Source organism: Taeniopygia guttata, chromosome 30, assembly GCF_048771995.1.
Source record: "Taeniopygia guttata chromosome 30, bTaeGut7.mat, whole genome shotgun sequence".
Taxonomy (NCBI): domain Eukaryota; kingdom Metazoa; phylum Chordata; class Aves; order Passeriformes; family Estrildidae; genus Taeniopygia; species Taeniopygia guttata.
The window spans coordinates 8,006,998-8,031,808 of NC_133055.1; the positions used below are offsets into that span (position 1 = coordinate 8,006,998).

Consider the following 24,811-nt stretch of genomic DNA (forward strand, 5'->3'; position numbering starts at 1 on the left):
ACTGCAGTGTATTAAAATAGGCTGGCTTTACGCTATTTATTGGCTAAAGAATGTGGTGTACAGATTGTTGAAAATAGATGGCAATGAGGGCATCATCCTGGAATAAACAAAGGATATCAGAAAAAAATTATGAAAAATTATGACCCTGGTATCAGTCCAAAAACAACCAAAGGGAAAATAATGTTAAAAACTAACAGGTGGGGTAATGTATTGAGAATGGGATGGTGGAAGAAATTAGGATTCTTCCTTTTATGTGTTACAAGTGTTTTGATATTTCTTCTTTGTTTAATCCCATGTTTTATTTGATTACCAACAGAGTCCAAAGAATGCAAGAGGATAAGAAATATTGCTCAAGCCAAATGATTTATAAAGAATAAGAGAAGAGATTGTGACAAATGCATATTTATAATTGGCTTTTCGCAAGTGTTACAATGAATATTATATGTGTCATGTTAGAAAGTTTATGCTGTTCCATCGGATCTCAATTCCATATAATCCCAGTCCAGTTTGTCCCAGTCCATAGGATCCCAGTTCCATATTTGATCCCAATCTCTAATTGTTCCCTGTCCCTATTTGATCCCAGTCCCTATTTTATCCCAGACTATATTTGATCCCAGTCCGTATTTGATCCCAGTCCCTAGTTGATCGCAGTCCATATTTGATCCCAGTCCCTATTTTATCCCAGACTATATTTGATCCCAGTCCGTATTTGATCCCAGTCCCTATTTTATCCCAGACTATATTTGATCGCAGTCCATATTTGATCCCAGTCCCTATTTTATCCCAGACTATATTTGATCCCAGTCCATATTTGATCCCAGTCCGTATTTCAACCCAGTCCCTATTTGATCCCAGTCCGTATTTGATCCCAGTCCCTATTTTATCCCAGACTATATTTGATCCCAGTCCATAGGATCCCAATCCACATATGATCCCAGTCTCTATTTGAACACAGTCCGTAGCTGATCCAGGTCTCTAGTTGATCCAAGTCCATATGATCTCAGTCCCAATTTGATCCCAGTCTGTAGGATCCCAGTCCCTATTTTATCCGAGTCCCTTGTTGATACCAGTCCATAGGATGCCAGTCCATATTTGATCCTTGTCCGTATTTGATCCCAGTTCAGTTCATTCCAGTCTGTAGGGCCCCAGTCCCTAATTTATCCCAGTCCTTAGCTCATCCTAGACCACAGGATCTCAGTGCATATTTGATCCCAATCTCTGGTTGATCCCAGTCTATATGGCCCTGCACACATTCCAGAGGTCTGGAATTTCAGCTCCCAGCCAGGAAAAGACATTCCCTTTGCTCTCGAAGGCAAAGCTCTTGAGAAGGGGCTGAAAGCCAAGTGGAGAAAAATCCTACAGAGACATTTCACTGCTGGCCTCCATAACTTCAGCTCCTGAACTAAGAATTAAAATAATAATTGGGAAATAAAATAATTAAAAATCAGGGGTGGGTCATTGGGGGCAGAGGGGGCAATTAAATTAGGGGAGGATTCAATTAAATCAGGGAAGGATCTTTGGTGGTCCCTGAGGAAATTTAATTGGGGGAGGGTCTTTGGAGGTCCCCTGGGTCAAGGGAGACACGGAGAGAGAAACAGAGCAGGCAAAGAGAGGTGGAAGGGAAAGGAGGACACAAACACAATCACCTGAGAAGGTGGTGCCCTGAAAAACAGAACTGCCACGGACTGGAGATGAACGGCAAAGAAATCACTAAGTCTGAAAGTTTTATTTGCTATCAAATACATTCCAGCCACCCAGCCCCACACAATCCCCATCCCACCATTCCAAATTGGGATCCCACTTCTCCCAATCTCCTTCCAAACCCATCTCACCCTGGCAGCTGTGGATTCGAGTGAGTTTGGTGTGGGATTGGTTTTTTTTTGAGGTGGGAACAAACAATTTGAAGAGGGATTGAGCCTCTGTGGTTAAAATTCAGCTGTTGTCAGTGGGATGTGAGTGGTTTTGAGGTGAAAGATCGATCCCTCTTGCCTTTTGGAGCGCAGAGAGATTGAGAAGAGAAAAAAATAAAGGTCAACACAAAAGGAGAAGCAGCCAGGTGTGTTCCCAACATGGATGACAGGGAATGTGGGTCACCAGGGCTGTACCCAATGTGGGTCCTCCAGTGGGGGATGGAGTTTAGTGCTTCTCGCACTTGGGGCACTCGCAGGGCTTCCCTTACCGGTGCCTCCGTTGGTGTTCCATCAAGTGAGAGCTCTGTGAGAATCTCTTCCCACACTCCCGACACTCGTAGGGCCTCTCCCCAGTGTGGATCCTCTGGTGCACGATCAGGCTGGAGCTGGTCTGAAACCTCTTCCCACACTCCCCACACTTGTAGGGCCTCTCTCCAGTGTGGATGCGCCGGTGCGTGATGAAGGTGGAGTTGTACCTGAATCCCTTCCCGCAGTCGGGGCAGCAGAAGGGCCTCTCCTCCCTGTGAACCCGATAGTGCCGGAGGAGACAGGAGCTGGTCTGAAACCTCTTCCTACATTTGGAACACTCGTAGGGCCATTCCCCAGTGTGGATCCTCTGGTGCACGATCAGGCTGGAGCTGTGGCTGAAGCTCTTCCCACACTCCCCACACTCGTAAGGTTTCTCCCCAGTGTGGATCCTCTGGTGCACGATCAGGTGGGAGCTCCACCTGAAGCTCTTCCCACACTCCGAGCACTTGTGGGGCTTCTCCCCATCATGGAGCTGCTCAGGGACCCCCAGCTCCGAGCTCTGGCTCCATCTCCGGCCGCCTCCCCGGCCCAGGGTGGGTCTTTCCCCCTCAGATCCCCGCGATCTGCGTTTGCAGCCCCTCCTCGTGCGGGATCTCCGGGGCTTTGCCTCCCCGTCGGGTTCCTGCGCCCTGGAGCCACTCAAAACGGCCTCTCCCACCAGGCTCTGCCGCGGGGATTTTGTCCTCCCTGCTCTCCATCCTCAGCTCCTGCCCTGGGGGAGGAAGGACAAGGAGAGGCTCTTCCTCTTCCTCGCAGCCTCCCAGGGGCTGGGAATGGGAAATCCTGGTTTGGGGAAAACAAGGGATGAGCACGTTGAGTTGGAAGCTCCCTCTGTCCCAGTCCATCTCTACAAGTCCCTGGCCACCTGGGCTCCATAAAAACCTCCCGAACACCGAGATCCAGCCCTGAAAAAGCCTCCCAGGAGTTCCCTGTCCCTGCTCCCTCCGCTTTGCTGTTCGGGGCTCCCCCCTGTCCCAGCTGCTGGGGTCACGCTTGGATTGGGGGTCCCCCTTCTCCTCGCTGCCCGCCCTCCCCAGGCTGCCGGGAGTCCCAGCAATCCCAAAAGCTCCCCCCTCTTGGCTCTCCCCATCCAGGGGTGCCGGGGCTGTTTGGGCTCCCGGGCTCCCTTCTCCCCTTCTCCCCTGCTCTGGGCTGCAGGGGCTCCAAGGAGTCCCCCCAAGGGGCCTTTTCCGCTCCGCTTCGCAGTTCTTTCTTCTCCAAACATCTCCCCAAAAAATCCAACCCAGGCACCCGCCAGGAGATCTGGCCCGAGCTCCCCCTCCCCGCTCACCTGCGGGATGGGGGGCGATGATCCCACAGGTGGGGGCTGTGAATTCAGGCAGGGCTGACCGCGCGCTTCTCTCTGCTCTGCTCCATCCGCATTTCAACCTCCTCTTCCTCTTCCTGACGCCCCTCCTCTTCCATCCCCCCTCCTCCTCCTCCTCCTCTTCGTTATCCCCACCTCCTTCTCCTCTTCCATCCCTCCCCTTCCATCCCCCCTCCTCCTCCTCCTCCTCCCTAAGCCCACCTCCCGCTCCTTCTCCATCCCTGCTCTTCCGTCCCCCTCCTCCTGCTCTCTAACCCCACCGCCTTCTGCTCCCTCATCCCTCATCTTCCATCGCTCCTCCTCCTCCTCCTGTGTCCCGTCCCCTCCTGCCTGTCCTCCTTTATCCCTTCCCTTCCATCCCCCCTCCTCATCCTTCTCCTCCTCCTCTTCGTTATCCCCACCTCCTTCTCCTCTTCCATCCCTCCCCTTCCATACCCCCTCCTCCTCCTCCTCCCCATCCCCACCTCCCGCTCCTCCTTCATCCCTGCCCTTCCCTCCCTCCTCCTCCTCCCCCAGCAGCAGCGGCACCCTCGGTTCCCGTTCCCGCAGCCCCGGCAGCCCGCGGCAGGAGCGGGGATGGAGCCGGGACAGGTCGGGATGGGCAGCGCGGGGCTCTCGGCTGCTCCCAGCCGCTGTTCCAGGGGGGAACCCGGCCCGGGCCAAAGGAGAGGCAAACTGGGCAAATTGGGGGCTGCACATCCAAACTGGGGCTGCCTGGGGACCCTGCCTGGGCACTGCCGGCCCTTGGGGCTCCTCTCAGGAGATCAGTGGGGGAACGCAGAGAGGGCTCGGGGATGCCAGGAGTGGCAGCACTGGGAAGGACTGGTTTGTACTGGGATTGTACTGGAATCATACTGGGAGCAGCTGGGCCCATGCCAGGGCAGACTGCAGTCACCCCGAGGGAGACTGGGATCGTACTGGGATCATACTGACACAGAGTAGGAGCCTACAGGGGGCAACTGAGACCATGCTGGGGGCAAATGGGATATACTGGGAGTGACTGGGAGCGTGATGAGGGTGACTGGGAGCAGCTGTGAGCAACTGGGATCATGCTAGGAGCAACTGGGAGGAACTGGGAGTCACTGGGTGCCTGCTGGGGATGACTGGAAACGACTGGGCTTATACTGGGATCATGCTGGAGGTGACTGGGATCATACTGGCGGTGAGTGCCACGACACTGAGGCTGACTGGGAGCGGTTGTGAGCAAATGGGATCGCGCTGGAAGGAACTGGGAGTGAGTGGGAATATGCTGGAAGGAACTGGGGGACACTGGGAGAGACTGGGAGGGACAGTGAGGGTGAAAGGGGCAACTGGAACCATGTGGAGCACAACTGGTTCATATTGGCACTGACTGGGAGCACACCGGCATCATCTCTGGATCATACTGGGAGGGACTGGACTAATACTGGGAGTGTCTGAGAGTGACTGGGAACACACCATGCACAGCATCCCTGTACTGGGGGTGACTGGGAGCAACTTGGAGTACTCTGGGAGCAAATGGCATCATACTGGGATTGACTGGGCTGATGTAGCTGGAGGCAACTGGGACCATACTGTGGTGATTGGAAGTTACTGGGATTATACTGGGACCATACTGGGAGTGCTGGCATGTGACAAGGATCATACTGGAGGTTACTGGGCTCATACTGGTGATGAAAGGAAGCAACTGGGATCCCACTTTGGGCTATTGGGAGCAACTGAGAAAAACTGGGATCATGCTGCAAGCAAACTGGAGGAATTGGGAATGACTGGATGCAGGCTGGAGACAACTGGGACATACTGGGCATGACTGAGATCATACTGGGATAACAAGCACCTTCCTGGGATCACTGGGAGTGTCTGGGAATGACCACAGAGATGCTGAAGGCAACTGGGATTTACTGGGGATGTCTGTAACCTTACTGGGGTGACTGGGAACACACTGGGAACAACGGGGACCATGCTGGGGAGAACTGAGAGTGAGTGGAAGTGAGTGGGTCTACACCGGGGACAACTGGGCATGACTGGGACCATGCTGGGAGCGACTGGGATCATATGGGGAGTGATGGGGTTGATGCAAGGGACAACTGGGGGCAACTGGGATCACACTGGGGAGAACAGGAAGCAACTGAAAGCATGCTGGGGGCAACTGGGATCCTACTGGATCTTACTTGGAGCAACTGGGATCAGGCTGGAAGCAATTGAGGACAACTGGAGTGACTGGGAACATGGTGGGAGCAACTGGGATACACTGGGAGAGACTGAAACCACAGTGGGGGTAAATGGGAACAACTGGAACCACAGTGGATGATAATGGGAGCAGCTGTGCCCATGCTGGATTCATACTGGGATCCTACTGGAACTGGCTGGCATCATACTGGGAATGACTGGAAGTGTGCTGGCTGTGACTGGAACCATGCTGGAGGTGACTGGGAGCAACTGGGCCCACCCTGGGAGTGACAGGGAGTCATTCTGGGCAGGGCTGGAATCATACTGGGAGTGACTGGAACCATACTGGGGGGGACTGGGTGCAGCTGGGATCATCCTGGGAGCCACTGGGATTCCAGCAGGTGTGAATGGATCCTGGCTGCGGGTCACTGGGAGCTACTGGGCCCATGTTGGGAGGAAAATCTGGACACTTTGGAAGCAACTGGGACCAACTGGAAGGTACTGGAACCGTGCTGAGGGGACTGAGACCACAAATGGGGAAACTGGGTTCATACTGGGAGCGACTGGGACCACACTTTGGGCAACTGCCAGAAACTGGGATCATGTTGGAGGCAACTGGGAGTAACTGGGAAAGACTGTGATCATTCTGAGGTCACCAGAACCTTACTGGGCCAACTGGAATATACTGGGAGTGTCTGTGACCATACTGGGGGGACTGGAACCACACTGAGAACAGCTGGGACCCTGCTGGGGACAGCTGAGAGTGAGTGGGACCATGCTGAGTGGGACTGGGACTATTCTAGGGACACCTGGGATCATACTGGGAGGAACTGGGAACAACTGCAACTATTCTGGCAGCAACTGGGATCATACTGGGATCACAGTGGGAGCAGCCAGGTCCATGCTGGGTGAGACTGGGAGGAGCCAGGTCCATGGAGGGTGACTGGAATCATACTGGGATTGACTGGGAGTGGCTGTGAACAACTGGAATCATGCTGAAAGTAACTGGGAGGAAGTGGGAGGGACTGGGATATACTGGGAGAGACTGGGAGTCATAGGGATCATACTGGTGGTTACTGGGGTCATGTTGGCATTGACAGGGAGCAACTGGGATCACACTGGGCGGCACTGGCATCATACTGGGAGTGACTGGGATCATACTGGGATTACAGTGGGTGCCAAGGGACCCTGACTGGGGGTTACTGGGAGCTGCCAGGCCCATGCTGGGAGCCAAATGCACACACCCTGAGAGCAACTGGGAGCAACTGGGAATGACAGGAGTCATGCAGGTGACAACTGGGATGTACTGGCAGTGACTGGGATAAAACTGGGGGCAGCTGAACCATGCTGAGGTAACTGGGAGTGCCTGGCAAAGACTCTGGGAATGTTCCAGGCAACTGGGATGTACTGGGAGTACCTGAGAACATGCAGGTGGTGACTGGGACCACACTGGGAGCCACTGGGAATGTGCTGGGGGCAACTGGGACCATGCTGGGGGCAAGTGTGAGTGACTGGGGCCCTGCTGGGGCAGACTGGGATCATACTGGACTCATATTGGGATCATACTGGGAGTGACTGGGACTATACTAGGAGCAACTGGGAGAAGTGGGAACACACTGGAGAAAAGTGGGAGCAACTGGGACTTGCTGAGGGCAAATAGCGTCATAATGGGGAATGACTGAGAGTGACTGGGCTCATACTGGGAGAAACAGGGATCCGGCAGGGAGTGAGGGGAAGTGACCAGTGTGATACTGGGACTGACTGGGCTCATCCTGGGAGTGCCCAGGAAACTGGAAGCACACAGGGGTAGGAACTGGGCACCTGCTGGGAGCAGCCCCTGGCGGCCCCGGTACCCCCGAACCCCTTTCCCGGCCATGCCGCCCCTCCAGCCCCAGCACCCCCATTGCCGGGTGCCGGCACTGCCAGGGGTCCCCCCTCTCGGGGTCCCCGCTGGGGCTCCTGGGGCTCTCCTCTCTCTGCGCTCCCGCCCAGGGAAGCCGCGGCTCTCCCGGGGCTCCCCAAATCCGGGGTCCCCCCGCCGCTCCCGCCGCTCCCGCGCGGTCCCCACGCGGCCCCGGCAGAGCTCGGAGGGCCCGGCCGGGAAGCCCAACCCGCACCGCGGGGGGACCCGCATCCCCCCGGCCCCGCCGGGGCTCTGCCGCCACCCGCACCGGGACCCCCCAAAAACACCTCCCGGGGACCCCGATGTCCCCCCGAGGGCAGCTGCGGCTCGGCCTTGGAGCCCCGCCAGCTCCAAACATCCCCCCAAAAACCCCAAACCCAGGGAGCCCCGGGATATTTGGGGCCAGCTCCCCCTGCCCGGGCACCTGCGGGATGGGGGCGACGCTCCCGGGGTGCTGCGAGTTCAGGCAGAGCCGGAGCCCCGCGGTTCATCCTCCCCGCTCCTCCTGCTGCTCCCGCTGCCGCTCCGCCTCTTCCTCCCTCCTCCTCCTCCTCCCCGCAGCCGCGGGAGGGGCGGGGATGGAGCCGGGACAGGTCGGAACGCAGAGAGGGGTGGGGGGATGCCAGGAGTGACTGGGCTGTACTGGGATCATACTGGGAGCAGCTCCCGGGTGACTGATCCTACTGGGATCATACTGGGATCATACTGGGAGTGAGGAGGAGCAGCGCGGTGGCTCCAGCGCTGGGGCTGGGGGCGCTCCTGGCGGGCGAGGGGGGAGTGGGACCCCGGCACCGGGACCCTGAATCGCCATTGCCGGCACCGGGACCCCCCCTGCTCCCCTTATCCTGCACAGGGACCCCCCTGAATCCCCCATTTCCGGACATCAGGGCCCTCTGCTCCCCTTTTCCCTGCTCCCAGCCTCTAGATTTCCCATGTGCCTGATCCTGGAACGCCTTGGAACACCTTGGACTCCCATTGCTGCCTTTCCCAGCCCCCAGCCCCACCTTTGTGCAAAACCAGAGACCCTCTGAACTTCCCCTTCCCAAACACCCCGGGTGTCCCCACCCTGGTACCCCTTTTTGGGAAACCCTGGACTCCCCTTTCCTGGGCTCAAGGACTCCTGGAACTCCCTTCTACCTCTCCATCCCTGATCCCCCAATTCCGTGACCGTGAGACCCCCCTGCACCCCCATTCCTGAGAACCAAGACCCCCTTTTACCCCTTTGCCCGGCACTGAGACCCCCCTGCACCCCCTTATCCGGCACCAACTCAACATGTTCCCATCCCACACCTCTCCCAGCCCCCAGCCCCACCCTTTTCCCTGAGCTGGGACCCCTGGGCCCCCATTCCTGCCTTTCCCAGCTCCCAGCTCCTCCTTTCCTCACACTCAGGAGCCCTGGCACCCCCTTTCCTGGGCACAGGATTCCCTGGACACCCCATCCCAGCTCTCCCAGTCCCTGCACCCCCTTTCCTTGGCTCTCAGCCCCTGAACCTCCTTCCCAGCTCTGCCATCTCTTCATGTTCCCCTTTTCCTTGGCCTGTGGACCCCCTGGATCCCCAAACTCTCACTTTCAGCCCCCTCAGCTCCCCCAAATCTCCATGTCCCCCTAGTTTTCCACTCCCTACAGTTCCTGGAAGTGGCGCTGTCAGAGCCCGGCCCGGGGGTCCCCCAGTCCTTGATTGTGGGGGACGTGGACGGGACCCTCTGCGAGCGCTGCGGCAGCGAGCGGGGCCGGATGGAGGCACAGACACCGGGGATGGGGGCGGGAGCTGAGCTGGGATATTGGGACAGCCAGAGCTGGGATATTGGGATAGCCAGAGCTGGGACATTGGGATAGCCAGAGCTGGGATATTGGGATAGCCAAAACTGGGATATTGGGATAGCCAGAACTGGGATATTGGGACAGCCAGACCCTGCTCAAGGACAGGAACTGGCCCATGGCCGACAGTGACCTGGAGACGGGGCCGGTACAACCAGAGCAGGGGCAGTGGGGGGAGCCGGGGGCTGGGCTGGGATCTGTGGGAATGGAAGACTCTGAGGGGCTGGGATGGGATCTCTGGGGATGGGGGGGATCTGTGGGGCTGGGATGGGAATCCAGGGAGCTCCAAGGGGCTCCCTGGGGCTGGGACACGACTCCATGGGTCTGTTCTCTCCTCGTTCCCAGGTCTCCACACAGTGCAGGGGGTTTCCAGCTGTGACCTCCTGTCCAATGGAGCATCCATGGATCCCACCAGTACGGCTACGAGGGCTGGGATTTCATCTCCTTCCAGCTGGGATCCAGGAGCTTTGCAGTGTCCAACACTGCCGTCTGGATATCCCAGAGGTGCTGGGAATCCAGAGGGATCATGGTGGAGCAGATGAAGCATTACCTGGGCCACACCTGTGTGGAAAGGCCCCCAAAATACATCAGATATGGTCGGGAGGCTCTGGAGCACAAAGGTGGGTGTGGGAAGGGAAGGGCAATTCCTATGGGAATGGGGGACTCAGGAATGGGGGACTTGGGAATGCAGGAATTGCCATGGAATTTCCATGGCCAGATCTCACTCTCATCCCAGTCAGGTGAGAATTCCATGGATGGACCTACTCCCTAACCCCCTGCCATGGGAATTCCATGGGGAAATGATTGGAATTGATAACCAATCCAATGAGAGCAGTGCAATGAGAAGTAATCCCTGCTGGGATTCCATGGGACATCGATCCCAATCCTTTGCCCAGGCCAGCTCTGCTGTGCCCGTGGCAGCACCAGGGGAGTGCCCTGTCCCTGCCCTGAGCCCAGCACGAGCCTTTCCTTGGGTGTTCCGTGCCCTGCCCGGGGCAGGAGGGCACTGCCGGAGCAGCTTTGGTGGCCCCAGGCACCCGGCTGGGCTGCAGCCACTGCAGGGGCTCCTGGGGAATGTTCCAGAGCAGAGCTGAAAGCAATCAGTAGTTTCTGGAGGGGATTCTGCCCCTGGGTCTGTGCTGGGAGCCCAAGGACAACAACCCAAAGTGCTGGGGCTCAGTGTCCCTCGGCCAGGCTGTGTTCCCTGGCTGTGCCTTGTCCCTGTCCCTGTGCCCTGTCCCTCAGCTGTCCCCTGTCCCTCACCTCTGTAGGGCCAGGTGTGGCAGCAGGACCCGGGGCAGCCCTGAGGGAGAACAACCCTGAGCCCCAGCTGGGCCAGTTCCCCCAGCTCCCCCCAGGCCACTCCCAGCATGGGCCCTGTGGCTCCCAGTCACCCCCAGTATGGTCCCAGTCACTTCCAGTTACACTCAGTGTGATCCCAGTATCATCCTGGTCACTCCCTGTGTGATCCCAGCATGATCCCAGCATGTTCCCAGGTGTTCCCATTCACTCCTATAATAGTTCCAGGCAGTCCCAGTATGGTTCCAGTCCTTCCCAGTATGATCCCAGTATGAACCCAGTCACTCTCATTATGGAACCATTTGCTCCCAGTAAGGTCCCAGTCACTCCAAGTCACCCAGTATGATTCCAGTCACTCCCAGTATGATTCCAGTCCGGATAGCGCTGCGCTGTCAGGCTCAGCCTGTCTGGGTCCCTCGGCTCAGCTCCCAGCCACAGGCAACTTAGCGAGCACCTCTGGAGTGATTTCTGCTCTGTGAGTTCAGCTCTCGGTGATTTCGCTCTGAGCTCACAAGTGCCTCTGGCAGACACACAGGGATAGAGAGAGGAAAAGGCTGTATGCGGTTCCACAGCGATGTCCTTTATTGCCAGCTCCTCTGAAGGGATGCAGTGACAGTTCTTCTGCTGAACTGGGCAGAAATGGGCGTTTATATGGGGTACTGGGGTGTTGGAAATTGTCCAATCGCCAGAGTTGAGAAGAATACGACCAATACCCTTACAGTGAGATAAGAAGGGTCTGAATGCAGAAGAGGGGCTTCTTTGGTCCAGTCACCGTGACTCGGCATTTCTTATCTTAGGTGAGTGACTGCCAGGGAGGCCTTGCAGGGCCTCTGACTGCTACAGTCAGGCAAGGTGGTCGTGGTGTTGCAAGGGTGAGATTATATCCAGGTAGGAATGCTTGGTTCCTCCCGCTGGGTGGAGCATCCCACAATGGGATGATGTAATTTTATCAGCCCTGCAGTGACACTCAATGGCCCATTAACAGAAGATGGCCCCTGGAGGGCGTTATCAGGGCTGAGTCATGGAAGAGATAAAGAACACTGCCCCACCTGTTGATAACAGTTTATGGAGATGGTGACTGAAAACACTTTTGGTTACATCTGACATTGTAACCTGAAACAGTGAGGCACTCCCTGCTCGGGGTTGGGGGTGAACACCACCCCCCTTACCCAAACTGGCTCAGGTGTAAAACCCCCACCCTGGGAAGGCCACGCACACAGGGGACAATGTCACACTTGCCCCACCCCAGGGGGAGATCTCTGTCCTGTCACTCCCTTGCTCTCCCCCCTTTTCTCTTTCTTTCCGTCTCTCTCTCTACCTCACATTTACTGTTCAGGAAAATCCACTTTAAGTTTGGTCTCCTTAGCACCTTCATTGGGGCAGAGGCATCTCTCTAAGAATTTTATTAACCAGATTGCGACGTTATTTTGGCACAGTGAGTTCAGGGCACTGCTGTCTGACCCCAAGTGCCTTTGACAACAGCATGGTTCCCACCTCTGAGGAGCTTGTGGCTCTTTCTGGAGGAACTCTTGGAAACTTGGATGCAGCTTCCTCTGAGTGACTTTTGGTAGAACTTATGAGGAAAATGGCTGTTGTGGGTGGCCAGTGTAAAGAAAGAATTTTCTTGTCCTTCCTTGAAAATTTTTTTTAAATAACTGGAGAAAAGGGACCAAATGATACTAGCAAGACTGACAAGGATCATTCACCCCAATGTGAGGAATTCAAGACCAGTAAATTCCTACAGGAAGCCCAGCTCAAGTAGATAAATTCCCAAATAACTCCTGGATTCACAGGTCTGGGGACTTTGCCAAATATGAGAATCATTATTTTCTTTGTTCCTGTCACCTTTGTGACAGCTACACAGAGCTTTCCCTTCCCTTTATTAATCTGTACTGGGCCAAATTTCCACTTTCCTTTTATCGGAACCTGCCAGCAGCTGAGCTGGAGCTGTGCTGGAACTGATGAAACTTGGATTTGCCACAGAATTGCTTCTATTTTCAGTTTATTCATGTTTGGGATTTGTTTGTGTTTCCATCACAGGTGACTTGTGGGAAGAGCAAATCTTCCCCAAGGCATTTTATGGAGGGCAAAGTTTAATTTCTGCCAAGTTTGTTTTGTCCAGTGCTCAGGGGATGCTCAAGGGGTATCTGGTTTTGGTTTGGCCCTAATTTTCTTCTGATTTGTCTTTATCACTTAAAAACACCTGAAAAATGACTAAAAAGAGTATTGACCAGAGATGTCAAAAGTCCCTCCATCTAAGAGTTATTTGAGGTGGAATTTACGGTTTGGAAACACATTCTGGGGGATTTGTGGGTTCTTGGGGGATATATGGGAGTATTCTCCATATCTTTGCACTCCAAAAGCCACGGTGGATTGCTCTGTCACCGCAAAATTACTCAATCCCACCTCAAAATGGCTGGTTCCCATCTCAGTCCCATGCAAAAATTACTCAATTCCTCTGCCTCCAGGGTTAGATGGGGTTGGAAGGAGATTGAGAGAAGTAAGATCCAAATTTGAGGTTTTGGGATCAGGATTGTATGGGGCTGGGTGGGTGTGATTTATTTTGATAATTAATAAAACTTCCAGAATTATTGATTTCTGTCCCATTCATTTTCTGTCAGTTCTGGTTTGCTTTTCAGAGTGCCGCCTTCTCAGCTGATTTTGTTTGTGACCTCCTGTCCCAGACTGAAAAGCAAGATGTGTTCTATTTGCCATCTGTGTGACAGTTGTCCTGTGTTAAGTGGGCAGTTTTTCCTTATCTCTTCCACAATCAGTCCTCCCTCACGGGAGACATCTGCTGATAATGGGCTATTGAATGTCACTGCATGACTGATAAGAACTGTAACATCCCATTGTGAGCTGCTCCACCCAGAGGTAGGAGCCAAGCATTCCTACCTGCATCTAGTCTTGAGATTCTGGCCCACCAACACAGCTTTTTCTGGGCTGGATTTCTCAGAGGAACAGCTGCCTCTTCCTCTTCAGAAGAAGACACCCTTTTCTAGAGGATCACTTCTCCAACAGAACCACACCTGACACTGCAGGAGGAGTGCAGCCACCATTCCAATTGGACTGCGGCCAACACCCTGTCCAACAGAGTGTCAGGCTGTATTCTGGCTCTCTCAGTGTTGTTTTGGTTCATATTTTCATTTTCTTCCCTAATAAAAAGCTGTTATTCCTGCTCCCATATTTTTACTAGAGAGGCCCCCCTAATTTCAAATTTTTAACAATTCAGAAAGAAAGAATCTACATTTTTCCATTTCAGGAGAGGCTCCTGCCTTCCTTAGCAGACACCTGTCATTCCAAACCAAAACACCTCCTTTCTCTCCTGCCTCTCTTTGCCTGCTCTGTTTCTCTCTCAGTGTCTCCCTTGACCCAGGGCAGCTCCCACCAAAGACCCTGCCCTGATTTAATTCCCAATCCATGAGCTATGACAACCATGGGTGAAGTTATGAAGGCTGGCAGTGAAATGTCACTGTAAGATCTTGCTCCACTTGGCTTTTGGCTCTTCCATAAGAGCTTTGCCTTAAAGGGCAGGGACATCTTTTCCTGGCTGGGAACTGGAATTCCAGCCCCTGGGAGTGTGTGCCATGGATCCCAGAGGGGCATTCCCGAGGCTCCCAGGGTGCTGCTCCTGCCGTGCCTCCCAAGGAGCTGTGCAGGGCAGGGGACAAGGTGCAGCAGCTGTGTTGGTTCTGCAGTGCCACAACAGCCCCTGGTTCCAGGAGTTTCCGCACTGCCAACAGCGGTTCCTGGGTTCCATGATGCCCTGCTGTGTCCCCATGGATATTTGGTGTCATGAAGTTCTTCAGTGTCACAATGGCCACCTCGCTCCATGAGCTTCTGCAGTGTCCAAATGGTCTCCTTGGATGGGCAGTGTCACCATGGACCATTGGCTCCTTGCAGCCCCGCTGGGTCACCATGGACTCCTTGGTTCCATGAGGTTCTGGGGGTGTCTCCATGGTCTCCTTGGATCCACAGTGTCACAATGGACCACTGGATCCACATGGCCCTGCTGTGTCACCATGGCCCCTTGGTTCCATGGGACCCCAGGGTCACAATTGACTCTTTGCTTCGTCATCCTATGGGAGAGAACTGTCCTTCTCCCAGGGCCTATGGCCAAAACTGGGATTCCTTCCCCAAATTTTCTTGTATGAAAGATTGTTCCCTGATGAAACTTGCCAATAGAAACAGGTCTGGCTGCCTTGGCCACCCAGGGGCCACCTCTCATCTGCCTTTCAGACACTGAGTCCGTGTGCTTTTCTTGCCTAAAAAGCATCCATCTCAACCAGGCACCCATGGCCAAAATTTGGGATCTGCCTCCCAAATTCCCTATATACAAGGATAGCTCCCAGAAAAATGATGCCAGGAATCACAAGTCTGGCTGGCCTTGGCTTCCTGAGGTCTGGCACTCATGTTCCTCTGAAACACTGGGGCTCTGTGCTTTCCTTCCTAATGAAAAGAACTCTTCTTCCTGTCCAGGCACCCATGGCTAAACCTGGGATTCCACCTCCAAAACTCAGTAAATCGAAGGATTGCTCCCAAGTGAAATCAGCCAGGACGGACAGGTCTGGCTGCCTTTTGCCCCTTGGGGGTTTCTTCTCATCAGCTTTTGAAATACTGGGGCTCAGTGCTTTCCTTCTAATGGAAAAGAACCTTCTTTTTTCTCAAGGTGTACATGGTCAAAACTGACATTCTTCATCCCAAATTCCATATATCCAAGGATTACTCCATGACAAGAGTTTCCAGGAGAAACAGGTCTGGCTGGCTTGGCCTCACAGGAGCCACTTCCTCTCCTCTCCTCTCCTCTCCTCTCCTCTCCTCTCCTCTCCTCTCCTCTCCTCTCCTCTCCTCTCCTCTCCTCTCCTCTCCTCTCCTCTCCTCTCCTCTCCTCTCCTCTCCTCTCCTCTCCTCTCCTCTCCTCTCCTCTCCTCTCCTCTCCTCTCCTCTCCTCTCCTCTCCTCTCCTCTCCTCTCCTCTCCTCTCCTCTCCTCTCCTCTCCTCTCCTCTCCTCTCCTCTCCTCTCCTCTCCTCTCCTCTCCTCTCCTCTCCTCTCCTCTCCTCTCCTCTCCTCTCCTCTCCTCTCCTCTCCTCTCCTCTCCTCTCCTCTCCTCTCCTCTCCTCTCCTCTCCTCTCCTCTCCTCTCCTCTCCTCTCCTCTCCTCTCCTCTCCTCTCCTCTCCTCTCCTCTCCCTTAGAAACACTTGCCCTCTGTGCTTTCCTTCTTATACAAAAAACCATCCGTATGTACGCAGAAATGGCAGAAACTGGGATTCCACCTCCCAGATTCCCTATATCCAAGGGTTGTTTTCAGACAAAAGCTACCAGGACAGAGAGGTGTGGCTGCCTTAGGCCTCTGGTGGCCGCCATTTATCTGCCCCTCAAACACCGGTGTTCCGTGCTTTTCTTCCTAAGGAAAAGGACCGTCCTTCTCCCCCAGATATCCATGTCTGAAAGTGGGATTCCACCTCTAAAATTCCCTATATCCAACGGTTGCTCCCAGACAAAATCTGCCAGTACCATCAAGCCTGGCTGGCCTTGGCCTCTGGTGGCTGCCCCTGCCACGCTGGGGCTCGGTTCTTTCCTTCCCATGGAGATCACTGTGACACTGTGGGCACCTCATGGAACCAAGGGGATCATTGTGGCACCACTGGAGCCCATGGAACCAAGGGGCCATGGTGACACCGTGGGGCTTCATGGACCCAGAGACCATTATGACTCTGTGGGGCCTGATGGAACCATGGAGAGCATTCCGACCCTTCAGGGCCTGGTGTCACCGAGGGGGCATTGTGACACCTCAGGGCCTCCTGGAAGCAAGGGACCATTGGGACACTGTGGGGCCCCATGGAATGAGGGAACATGGACCAGGGTGCCTGCGGGTGGACCAGGTTAATCTTCCCTTGTGTCTCAGTGCTAAATAGAACTGGGCTAACAGCAACACCAGCCCCTGTATGATATCATTGGTATTTGGAGTGGATCTGAACCCTTCAAAAACTGGTGGGGCAGACCCAAAGGGATGGTTAAAGGGTTGGGAGAAAATTTCCCCTGGTGTCATTTCCTCACAGTAGGTGCCATTATTAAAGTAACCCCAAAAGCACAGTTAGTGTGTGATAGCTGTGAATCCATGTGCCTGCTTCCCAGAGGAAGTTAAAAATCCATTAATTCTTCCCCTTATTCACCCATAGAACAAACCGGAGAACAGCCACAGCAGCCTTGGCCGTAGGAGCCATGTTTAGATAAGGGCCTGCAAATGGAGAAATGCAGCCATGGTTACATGTCACCCAAACCAGGGCAGGCTGGAGCACTGGGTGCCGCTTAATGAGGTTTCTGTAGCAGCACACAAAAATTGGATTACTCAAGAACTGTTATTCCCTTTTTTGTTTCTGTGCCCTCGAGCCGCACGTTGGGTGCCAAAATCTGGTTTGTTTTGCAAAGACAGGAGTCTGCTAAGGAAGGAAGGATCCTCCCCTGAAATGCGGGGAAAAAAAAAGTAGACCGCCTCCCTCTGAATTGCTATAAATTTGAAGTTAAGGGGGGCTCTCAGGCAAAAATATGGGAGCAGGAATAACTGTTCTGTATTAGGGAAGAAAATAAAAAGATTAAATAAGCAATGCAGTGAACCAACCTCTAACAGATAGCAATTGAATACATCTTGCCTTGCAATCTAGGACAACAACTCATTCAGCATGAATCACATCCATTTACCACATCCCCTTACCCCCAGATATTGCCCACTTGGGACTGACATCCTAAAACGTTTTTTAAAAACTATGGATTTCACTTCATAATTAAACTTTAGTTAAATTTTAATTAAATGCATTAAATTAATTAATTTTAGCATAATAACTATTAACATTTTATTTTGTTTATGCATAAAAATATGATTCAATGTTATAAATGAAAATCTGTCCAGCCAAATGATTATGAAAAATAAAATATTTCTTTTGCAATAAAATTCTATCTAGCCAGCCACAAGGAAAGAACAGAGCCGAGTCCGGGGTCGGCCCTGGGTGTGCAACAAGGAGTCAGCCTCAGCAGAGGTTTTCCTCCATGCCCACACACCTCTATCCTGCCACAAGCGGTTTTTATAGGGAAAATTCCGCCTGAGGCCAAGATTTCAACAATCAGTCTTTTCTTCTATTCAGAGTCCATATGTTAATAAGATTTTCTTTTTTGGTGATGAGGGAGAACAAATCAGTGTCTGGAGTTTGTCGAATCCCTTGATGAAATTTAGGGGAATTCGGGAACGCTGTATTCACATGTATCTGCCTGAGGATTTCTATGATATCCATCTCGGGTCGTTCACGCGAACGATCAGCACCTGGGGTTTCTGTATCTCCCCAGACATGGCCCATCTCCTGGCGAGCTGTACCTTCTTACTTTTAAATCAGTTTCCAATCTACACCCGGTCTCACCTGAGCCTGTGAGGGTGGGGGGGAAATCCTAATACAAAAATGTCTACTCTAACAAATATTAAATATCACATCTATCATATTAGAAATGGCGCGAATTATATCTACTACACACAACAATGGGATGGGATCCATCAAAGGGGGATGAAGGAGCTGGTGGATGAGCTCCCCAAGCTGCTCCCCATCATTTACCATCAGTCCTGGCTCACCAGGGAGGTCCCAGAGCACTGGAGGTGCCAGTGTGAGCCCATCCCCAGGAAGGGCTGGAAGGAGGATCTGGGGAACTCCAGGCCTGTCAGTCTGACCTCGGTGCCCAGCAAGGTTATGGAACAGATCACCCTGAGTGCCACCACAGGGCACCCACAGGATGGCCGAGGGGTCAGAGCCAGCCAGCGTGGATTTAAGAGGGGCAGGTCCTGCCTGAGCACCCTGATCTCTTTTTGTAACCAGGTGACCCACCTGTGGATGTGGGAAAGGCTGTGGATGTGTCCATCTGGACTTCAGCAAAGCCTTGGACACTGTCTCTGACAGCATTCCCTGGAAAAGCTGCAGCTCACGGCTTGGGCAGGTTCCCTCCTGGCTGGGAGATGGAAGAGCTGGCTGGAGGCTGGGCCCAGAGAGGGGTGGGGATGGTGCTGCACCCAGCTGGTGTCCAGTCCCTGGTGCTGTCCCCAGGGATCTGTGTTGGGCCCAGTCCTGTTTAACATCTTCACTGATGATCTGGGTGAGGGGATCGAGCCCACCATCCCCAAATTTGCAGGTGACACCAAGCTGGGTGTGAGTGTGGATCTGCTGGAGAGCAGGACAAGAAGACACAGCCTTCAGCTGCACCAGGGGAGGTTTAGGCTGGATAAGAGGAAGAAGTTCTTCACAGAAAGGGTGAGTGGGCACTGGAATGGGCAGGCCAGGGGGGAGGTGGCAGAGTCACTGTCCCTCTCCAGTGGCACTCAGTGGCATGTCTGGGTGACAAGGCAGTATTAGGGCATTGGTTGGACTTGATGATGCCAAAGGTCTTTTCCAGCCTATTTGATTCTGTCATTCTGTGATGATTGGGACACTCTGGGGCCATTGTGACCCTGCAGGGCCTCGTGGAACTAAGAGGACCATGGTGACACTGTGCAGCCCCATAGAACCAGGGCTCCATTGTGGTGCTCTGGGGCCCAATGGAACCAGGGAGTCCCCGTGACACTGGGTCCTGGTGGAACCACAGAGGCCATGGTGACACTGCGGGGCCTCGTGTAACCGCGGGGTTTCACCATTGTGACACTGCGAAACCAAGGAGAGCATTGGGAGAGTCCAGGGCCCAGGGGAACCAAGGGGCCCTTCTGACACTGCGGGGCCTCATGGAACAATGGGGACATTGTGACACTGCAGGACCTTGTGTAACCAAGGGGCCACTGTGACACTCTGGGGCCTCCAGGAATCTGGAAGGCTGTTGTGACACGGTGTGGGCTCGTGGAAACAAGGAATCCATTGTGACACTGAGGGGACTTGTGGAGCCACAGAGAGCATTGTGACAGTGTGGGACCTCATGTGACCATGGGGCCTTTGTGACACCCTGGGGCCCCATGGAACCAAGGGGCCACTGTGAAACTGCGGCACCAACGAGAACATTGTGACACTGTGAAGCCCCATGGAACCAAGGAGTCCATTGTCACATTTTGGGGCCCCATGGAACCAAGGAGACCAGTGTGACAGTGCAGGGCCTGATGTAACCAAAGGGACATTGCGACACTGAAGGGACACATGGAACCAAGGACATCTTTGTAGATGACACCAAGCTGGATGTGGGTGTTGATCTGCTGGAGGGTAGGAGGGCTCTGCACAGGGCCTTGGAAACTCTGGATCCAGGGCCCAAACCCAACAAGGTGAGGTTTAACGAGTCCAAGTGCCGGGTCCTGCACTTTGGCCACAACAACCCCTGCAGCGCTACAGGCTGGGGACAGAGGGGCTGGACATCAGCCAGGCAGAAAGGGACCTGCAAGGACTGATGGACAGCAGGCTGGACATGAGCCAGCCGTGTGTCCAGGTGGCCAAGAAGGCCAATGGCTCCTGGCCTGGATCAGGAATGGTGTGGCCAGCAGGACCAGGGCAGTGATTCTTCCCTTGTGCTGGGCGCTGGTTTGGCAGCACCTCGAGTGCTGTGTCCCGTTTTGGGTCCCCCCATTTAGGAAGGACATGGAGGGGCTGGAGCATGTCCAGAGAAGGGCAACAAGGCTGGTGAGGGGTCTGGAGCACAAGTCCTGTGAGGAATGGCTGAGGGAGCTGCGGTTGTTGATTCTAGAGAAGAAGAGGCTCAGGGGAGACAAGGCAGTGTCAGGGCACAGGTTTGACTTGATGATCTCTAAGGTCTTTTCCAACCTTGCTGACTCTGGGATTCTCTGAATCCACCCTTGGAGCAGTTGCAGGAGGAGCCCTGGGCCTCCTCTTCAGAAGCTCCAGCAGCCCAGGCCCCTCAGCTTCTCCTCACAGCCCCGAAGCCCATCCTGTCAGTCCTGCAGAGCCTCTGCAGCTCCTCCTCACTGCCCAGAACAGGGAGCCCCACAGCCAGACACAGCAGCCCAGATGTGCCCCCCTGGCCTGGGGTGCCTCTGGCAAGGGAGCAGCAGGGAGAACTGCAGGAGCCTGTAGGCAATTCCTGAAGCACTTGTAGGATTATCCTGCTCCCTAAGAGAGGTTCTGGAGCCAATTTGGGAACTGGAGGCCAGAGAAGAAAGAGCAAACAGGGATGGGCAGCTTGCAGGAGAGGGAAAAGGGGCGGGCAGCAGGAAGAAATCTGTACCAGGGGGAATAAAGAAAGCAAAAGTGAAGCCAAGGAAATGCTCAGGGCAGTTTGGGGGTGGCTGCCAGGCAGCCCTGGCTCTGAGCAGCAGCATCTGCAGTGGGACAGGAAACTCCCAGCTGATGGGAACAAACTTTCAGGCTGACTGCAGAGGCCAGGACAAAGCTGAGTGGTTTCCCTGGCGTCCCCCAGCCCTTCCTGGCCCCAGGGGCTGATGGCATTTGTGCTCCCTCAGGTTCATGTCCCCACAGCAGCAGCATGGGGGTGCTCCCACCTGCTGTGCAAAGCAAACAAGGGCTCCTGACATTTATTTGTTGACAACATTAAAATGTAAAAAAAAAAAGAAAAAGAACCTCCAAAATCAAACCAACAAGAACTATCAAAGATGACTTTTGTTAGAAGTGATTTGCAGAAATTGTCCAGCAGTTTAATGTTCCTGAAAGCATCCAGTCATCAGTCTCCACACTGCAGCCTTGAGCTCCTGGTTCCTCAGGCTGTAGATGAGGGGGTTCAGGGCTGGAGGCACCACCGAGTACAGAACTGACACTGACAGATCCAGGGATGGGGAGGATATCGAGGGGGGATTCAGATAGGCAACTGTGCCAGTGCTGAGGAAGACAGAGACCACGGCCAGGTGAGGGAGGCAGGTGGAAAAGGCTTTGTGCCGTCCCTGCTCAGAGGGGATCTTCAGCACAACTCTGAAGATCTGCACATAGGAGAAAACAATGAACACATAACATCCAAAATATAGAAGAGCACTTAGCACAATAAGCCCAAATTCCCTGAGTTTGATGTGTGAGCAGGAGATCTTGAGGATCTGTGGGATATCACAGAAGAACTGGCCCAGGGCATTGCCATGGCACAGGGGCAGGGAAAATGTATTGGCTGTGTGCAGCAGTGAATAGAGAAAGGCACTGGCCCAGGCAGCTGCTGCCATGTGGGCACAAGCTCTGCTGCCCAGGAGGGTCCTGTAGTGCAGGGGTTTGCAGATGGACACGTAGCGGTCGTAGCACATGATGGTCAGCAGGAAATACTCTGCTCCAACAAAGAAGAAAAACAGAAAAACCTGAGCAGCACATCCTGCGTAGGAGATGGTGCTGGTGTCCCAGAGCAAACTGTGCATGGCTTTGGGGACAGTGGTGCAGATGGAGCCCAGGTCGCTGAGGGCCAGGTGGAGCAGGAAGAAGAACATGGGCGTGTGCAGGTGGTGGCCGCAGGCTACGGCGCTGATGATGAGGCCGTTGCCCAGGAGGGCAGCCAGGGAGATGCCCAGGAAGAGGCAGAAGTGCAGGAGCTGCAGCTGCCGCGTGTCTGCCAGTGCCAGCAGGAGGAAGTGGCTGATGGAGCTGCTGTTGGACATTTGTTGTGGCTGAACATGGGCACCTGTTCATGGAGAAAGGACAGGGACAAGTCAGGAGAGGCTGCTTGGAGCCAAATCTGGGCCATTCCCTGCAGACTGTCTCGCTGGGACTCACCCACCCTTGTTCCTGCTCTGGGAAAACCTTCACCCAGGTCCCTGCCTGTGCTCCAGTTGTGCTGTCTGAGTGTGCCAGGAGCAGCCAGACCTGAGCGTTGGGGCTCTCGAGGAGCCATCCTTGCCCTGCTGCCTTGGGTTTGTGGCCCTGTGGCAGAGGGACCAGGCTGGATATTCAGGATTTGTCACAGGAATCACTCCTAATGCAGAAAAGTGCAGTACTTCACTTGATATCATCTCTACTCACACTTCTAAGGCAAACAGATGGCAGGAGATGATTTTAGGAATTGTTTTCCTATCCACAAACCATTCCTGACTCTCTGAGGTCAGAAATCCCCAGCATTCCTGCTGCACTCAGAGTTTGCCACTGAGAGATGTGAGAGGCAAAGGATTCCCTGTGGCTGAGGGCAGGTGAGGGGCTGGATGGGCTTGTTCCCCCAGCACTGCTCTGCTCAGCCCCCTCTCCTTCCCTGAGCATCTCCCTGGCCTGGACATTCCCTCCTGAGAGGTGCCTTGTCCCTGCCAGCGCTCACAGAGCCCATCCCACCCTGTGTGCCCTCGGCCCGGCCCTACAGAAACCTGCCTGTGTGCAGGGCCCTGGCTGGGGCAGGCTCTGTGTGCAGCTGGGCAAGGGCAGCTCAGGAGAGCCCTGCTGGGCCCTGCAGAGGTGATGCTGCTGCTGTCCAGGGCTGAGGAGTGGCTGAAGGCCCTTTGGGAGGCTCCCAGCAGAGAGACTGACCACCCAAAGTCACAGTTCTGGAGTCTCTGTAAATGTTCAAACATTCCTTTGATGATCCTGTGTGTCCCTTTGAACTCAGAATGTTCTGTGATTCTGGGATTACAATTCCTGTTCATCTTCTCTCATCCCCCTGTTGTTTATAATCAAAATAGAAAAAAAAACCCTTGCAACAGTGTTAGAACAGTAAAGTAAAAACCAGACCTTTATTGGAAGCTTCCACGTGTCCCAGCTGAAATGGAGCATACCCATCCCCTGATGTAAACAATTTATTAAGGTCGATTATTTAGGATATTTAACAGGAACATCCAGTAGGAAATTCAGTTGCCCCAGTTATACACCCCTGGCTCAACCCATTGGAGTAGGTCCAAGGGCTTCTTTGCCTGAGTTTTTGTTATCTCTGTTCACATTCAAAAACCAAAATGTTCTTGTAGGTCCATCTTCCTGATAATAAGACTATATAGTATTAATGTATTTAGACAGTCAGCTTATTGTTCTAAAATCTAAGAGAAAGGCAAGAAAACATAATTGATTTAATTAAGGATTATAATTATATTAAGTATATAATAGTAGTTTAATAGAGTTGAGAATTTAATACAGTTAGGTAAGGATTACAGTTTTATAAGCATATAATAGTAATTTACAGAACCACAAATATATTAAAAATATATGAAAAGCAAAAATCTTTTTGTCACCACCCCAACTTTCCCATCCTTCCCCAAGGAGAAAATTGAAAACACTCTCAGGAAATCTCCTGATCTTTACAGCAATCCCAGGCTTACCTTCTTTGGGAAGTGCCCTCTGGAGCTGTGCCCAGGCTGGTCTGGAGCTGGGAGCAGCCCTGCCCCACCCAGCCCCTCTCAGCAGCAGCACCTGCCCTGCTCAGGGTGGCTCCTTCCCCCCACAGCTCCTGGCCAGCGCTGGGAGCAGCTCCAGGGCCGGCTGAGAGCTGTCCCTGGCAGGCAGCAGAGTCCTGGCCCAGCACAGCGCCCTGGGCTGCAGGACCCTGCTCTGCAGGACAGCCCTGGGCACCCCTGGCTGCTCTGCACAGGAGATGAGCAGAGAATGCACTCACAGGGGCTGTGGGCATTGGGATGTTCCAGCTTTAGGAGATCACTCCAGGAGCTGCAGCTGCATTGTCCTGCAGCCAGAGGTTCCTGTGCCAAGGGCTGGCAGTGATTCTGCCCCAGGCACTTCTCAGCCCCTTCCCAGCCCTGACTGATTGAAGCTCTCTGTGCCTCTGTGCTGTGCCCGGGCTGGCTGCAGGCAGTGCCCCAGCCCTGCTGGGCTGGGAGAAGAGCTGCTCAGCAAGAGAAATGTGCTTTTGAAGCTCTGCTTGGTTACCAGGATCACCCTCTGTGCCAGGAGCCTGGCCCAGCTCAGCAGCACAGACACAGCACAAGGACTTTAATGACCCTCTGGGGCTTTGTGCTCAGGCCCTGAACATCAGGCCCTGAGAGGGAGCTGCAGAAACCTCTCCAGAACTCCAGGTCAGAATCCAACTCCAAAGTTTCTTGGACTTTTAATGGGTCCCACTGAGGGACACGACTGAGAAAGTGTCCCCAGGCCCCAGGCAGAGCAGAGAACTGGAGGCACTGATGACAGGTGGGGACAAAGAGAAGCCAAGTCTTGGTGCCCTGGGGCACAGCAGGGTCTGTGCCACCAAGGGCTGTGAGGAGACACCTTGTCCTGAGGC

At 54.0% G+C, this 24,811-nt stretch overlaps 2 protein-coding genes across 2 annotated transcripts in view; both read right to left on the reverse strand.

Annotated features, from left to right (window-relative positions):
• Positions 1–24,811, reverse strand: part of LOC140680874 (uncharacterized) — a 989,054-nt gene that overhangs the window by 319,493 nt on the left and 644,750 nt on the right. Inside the window, 1 exon segment of the mRNA XM_072919755.1 lies at positions 2,246–2,692. Within this exon segment, the coding sequence (XP_072775856.1) occupies positions 2,246–2,692 (447 nt within the window).
• On the reverse strand, positions 21,333–22,265 carry LOC140680979 (olfactory receptor 14A16-like). The gene has a single exon (XM_072919868.1). The coding sequence runs from the start codon at positions 22,263–22,265 to the stop codon at positions 21,333–21,335; it is 933 nt and encodes a 310-aa protein (XP_072775969.1).

What these genes read in the sequence shown, in the direction of transcription:
- LOC140680979 (XM_072919868.1), bottom strand. Translation starts at nt 22,265, where the DNA reads ATGTCCAACAGCAGCTCCATCAGCCACTTCCTCCTGCTGGCACTGGCA.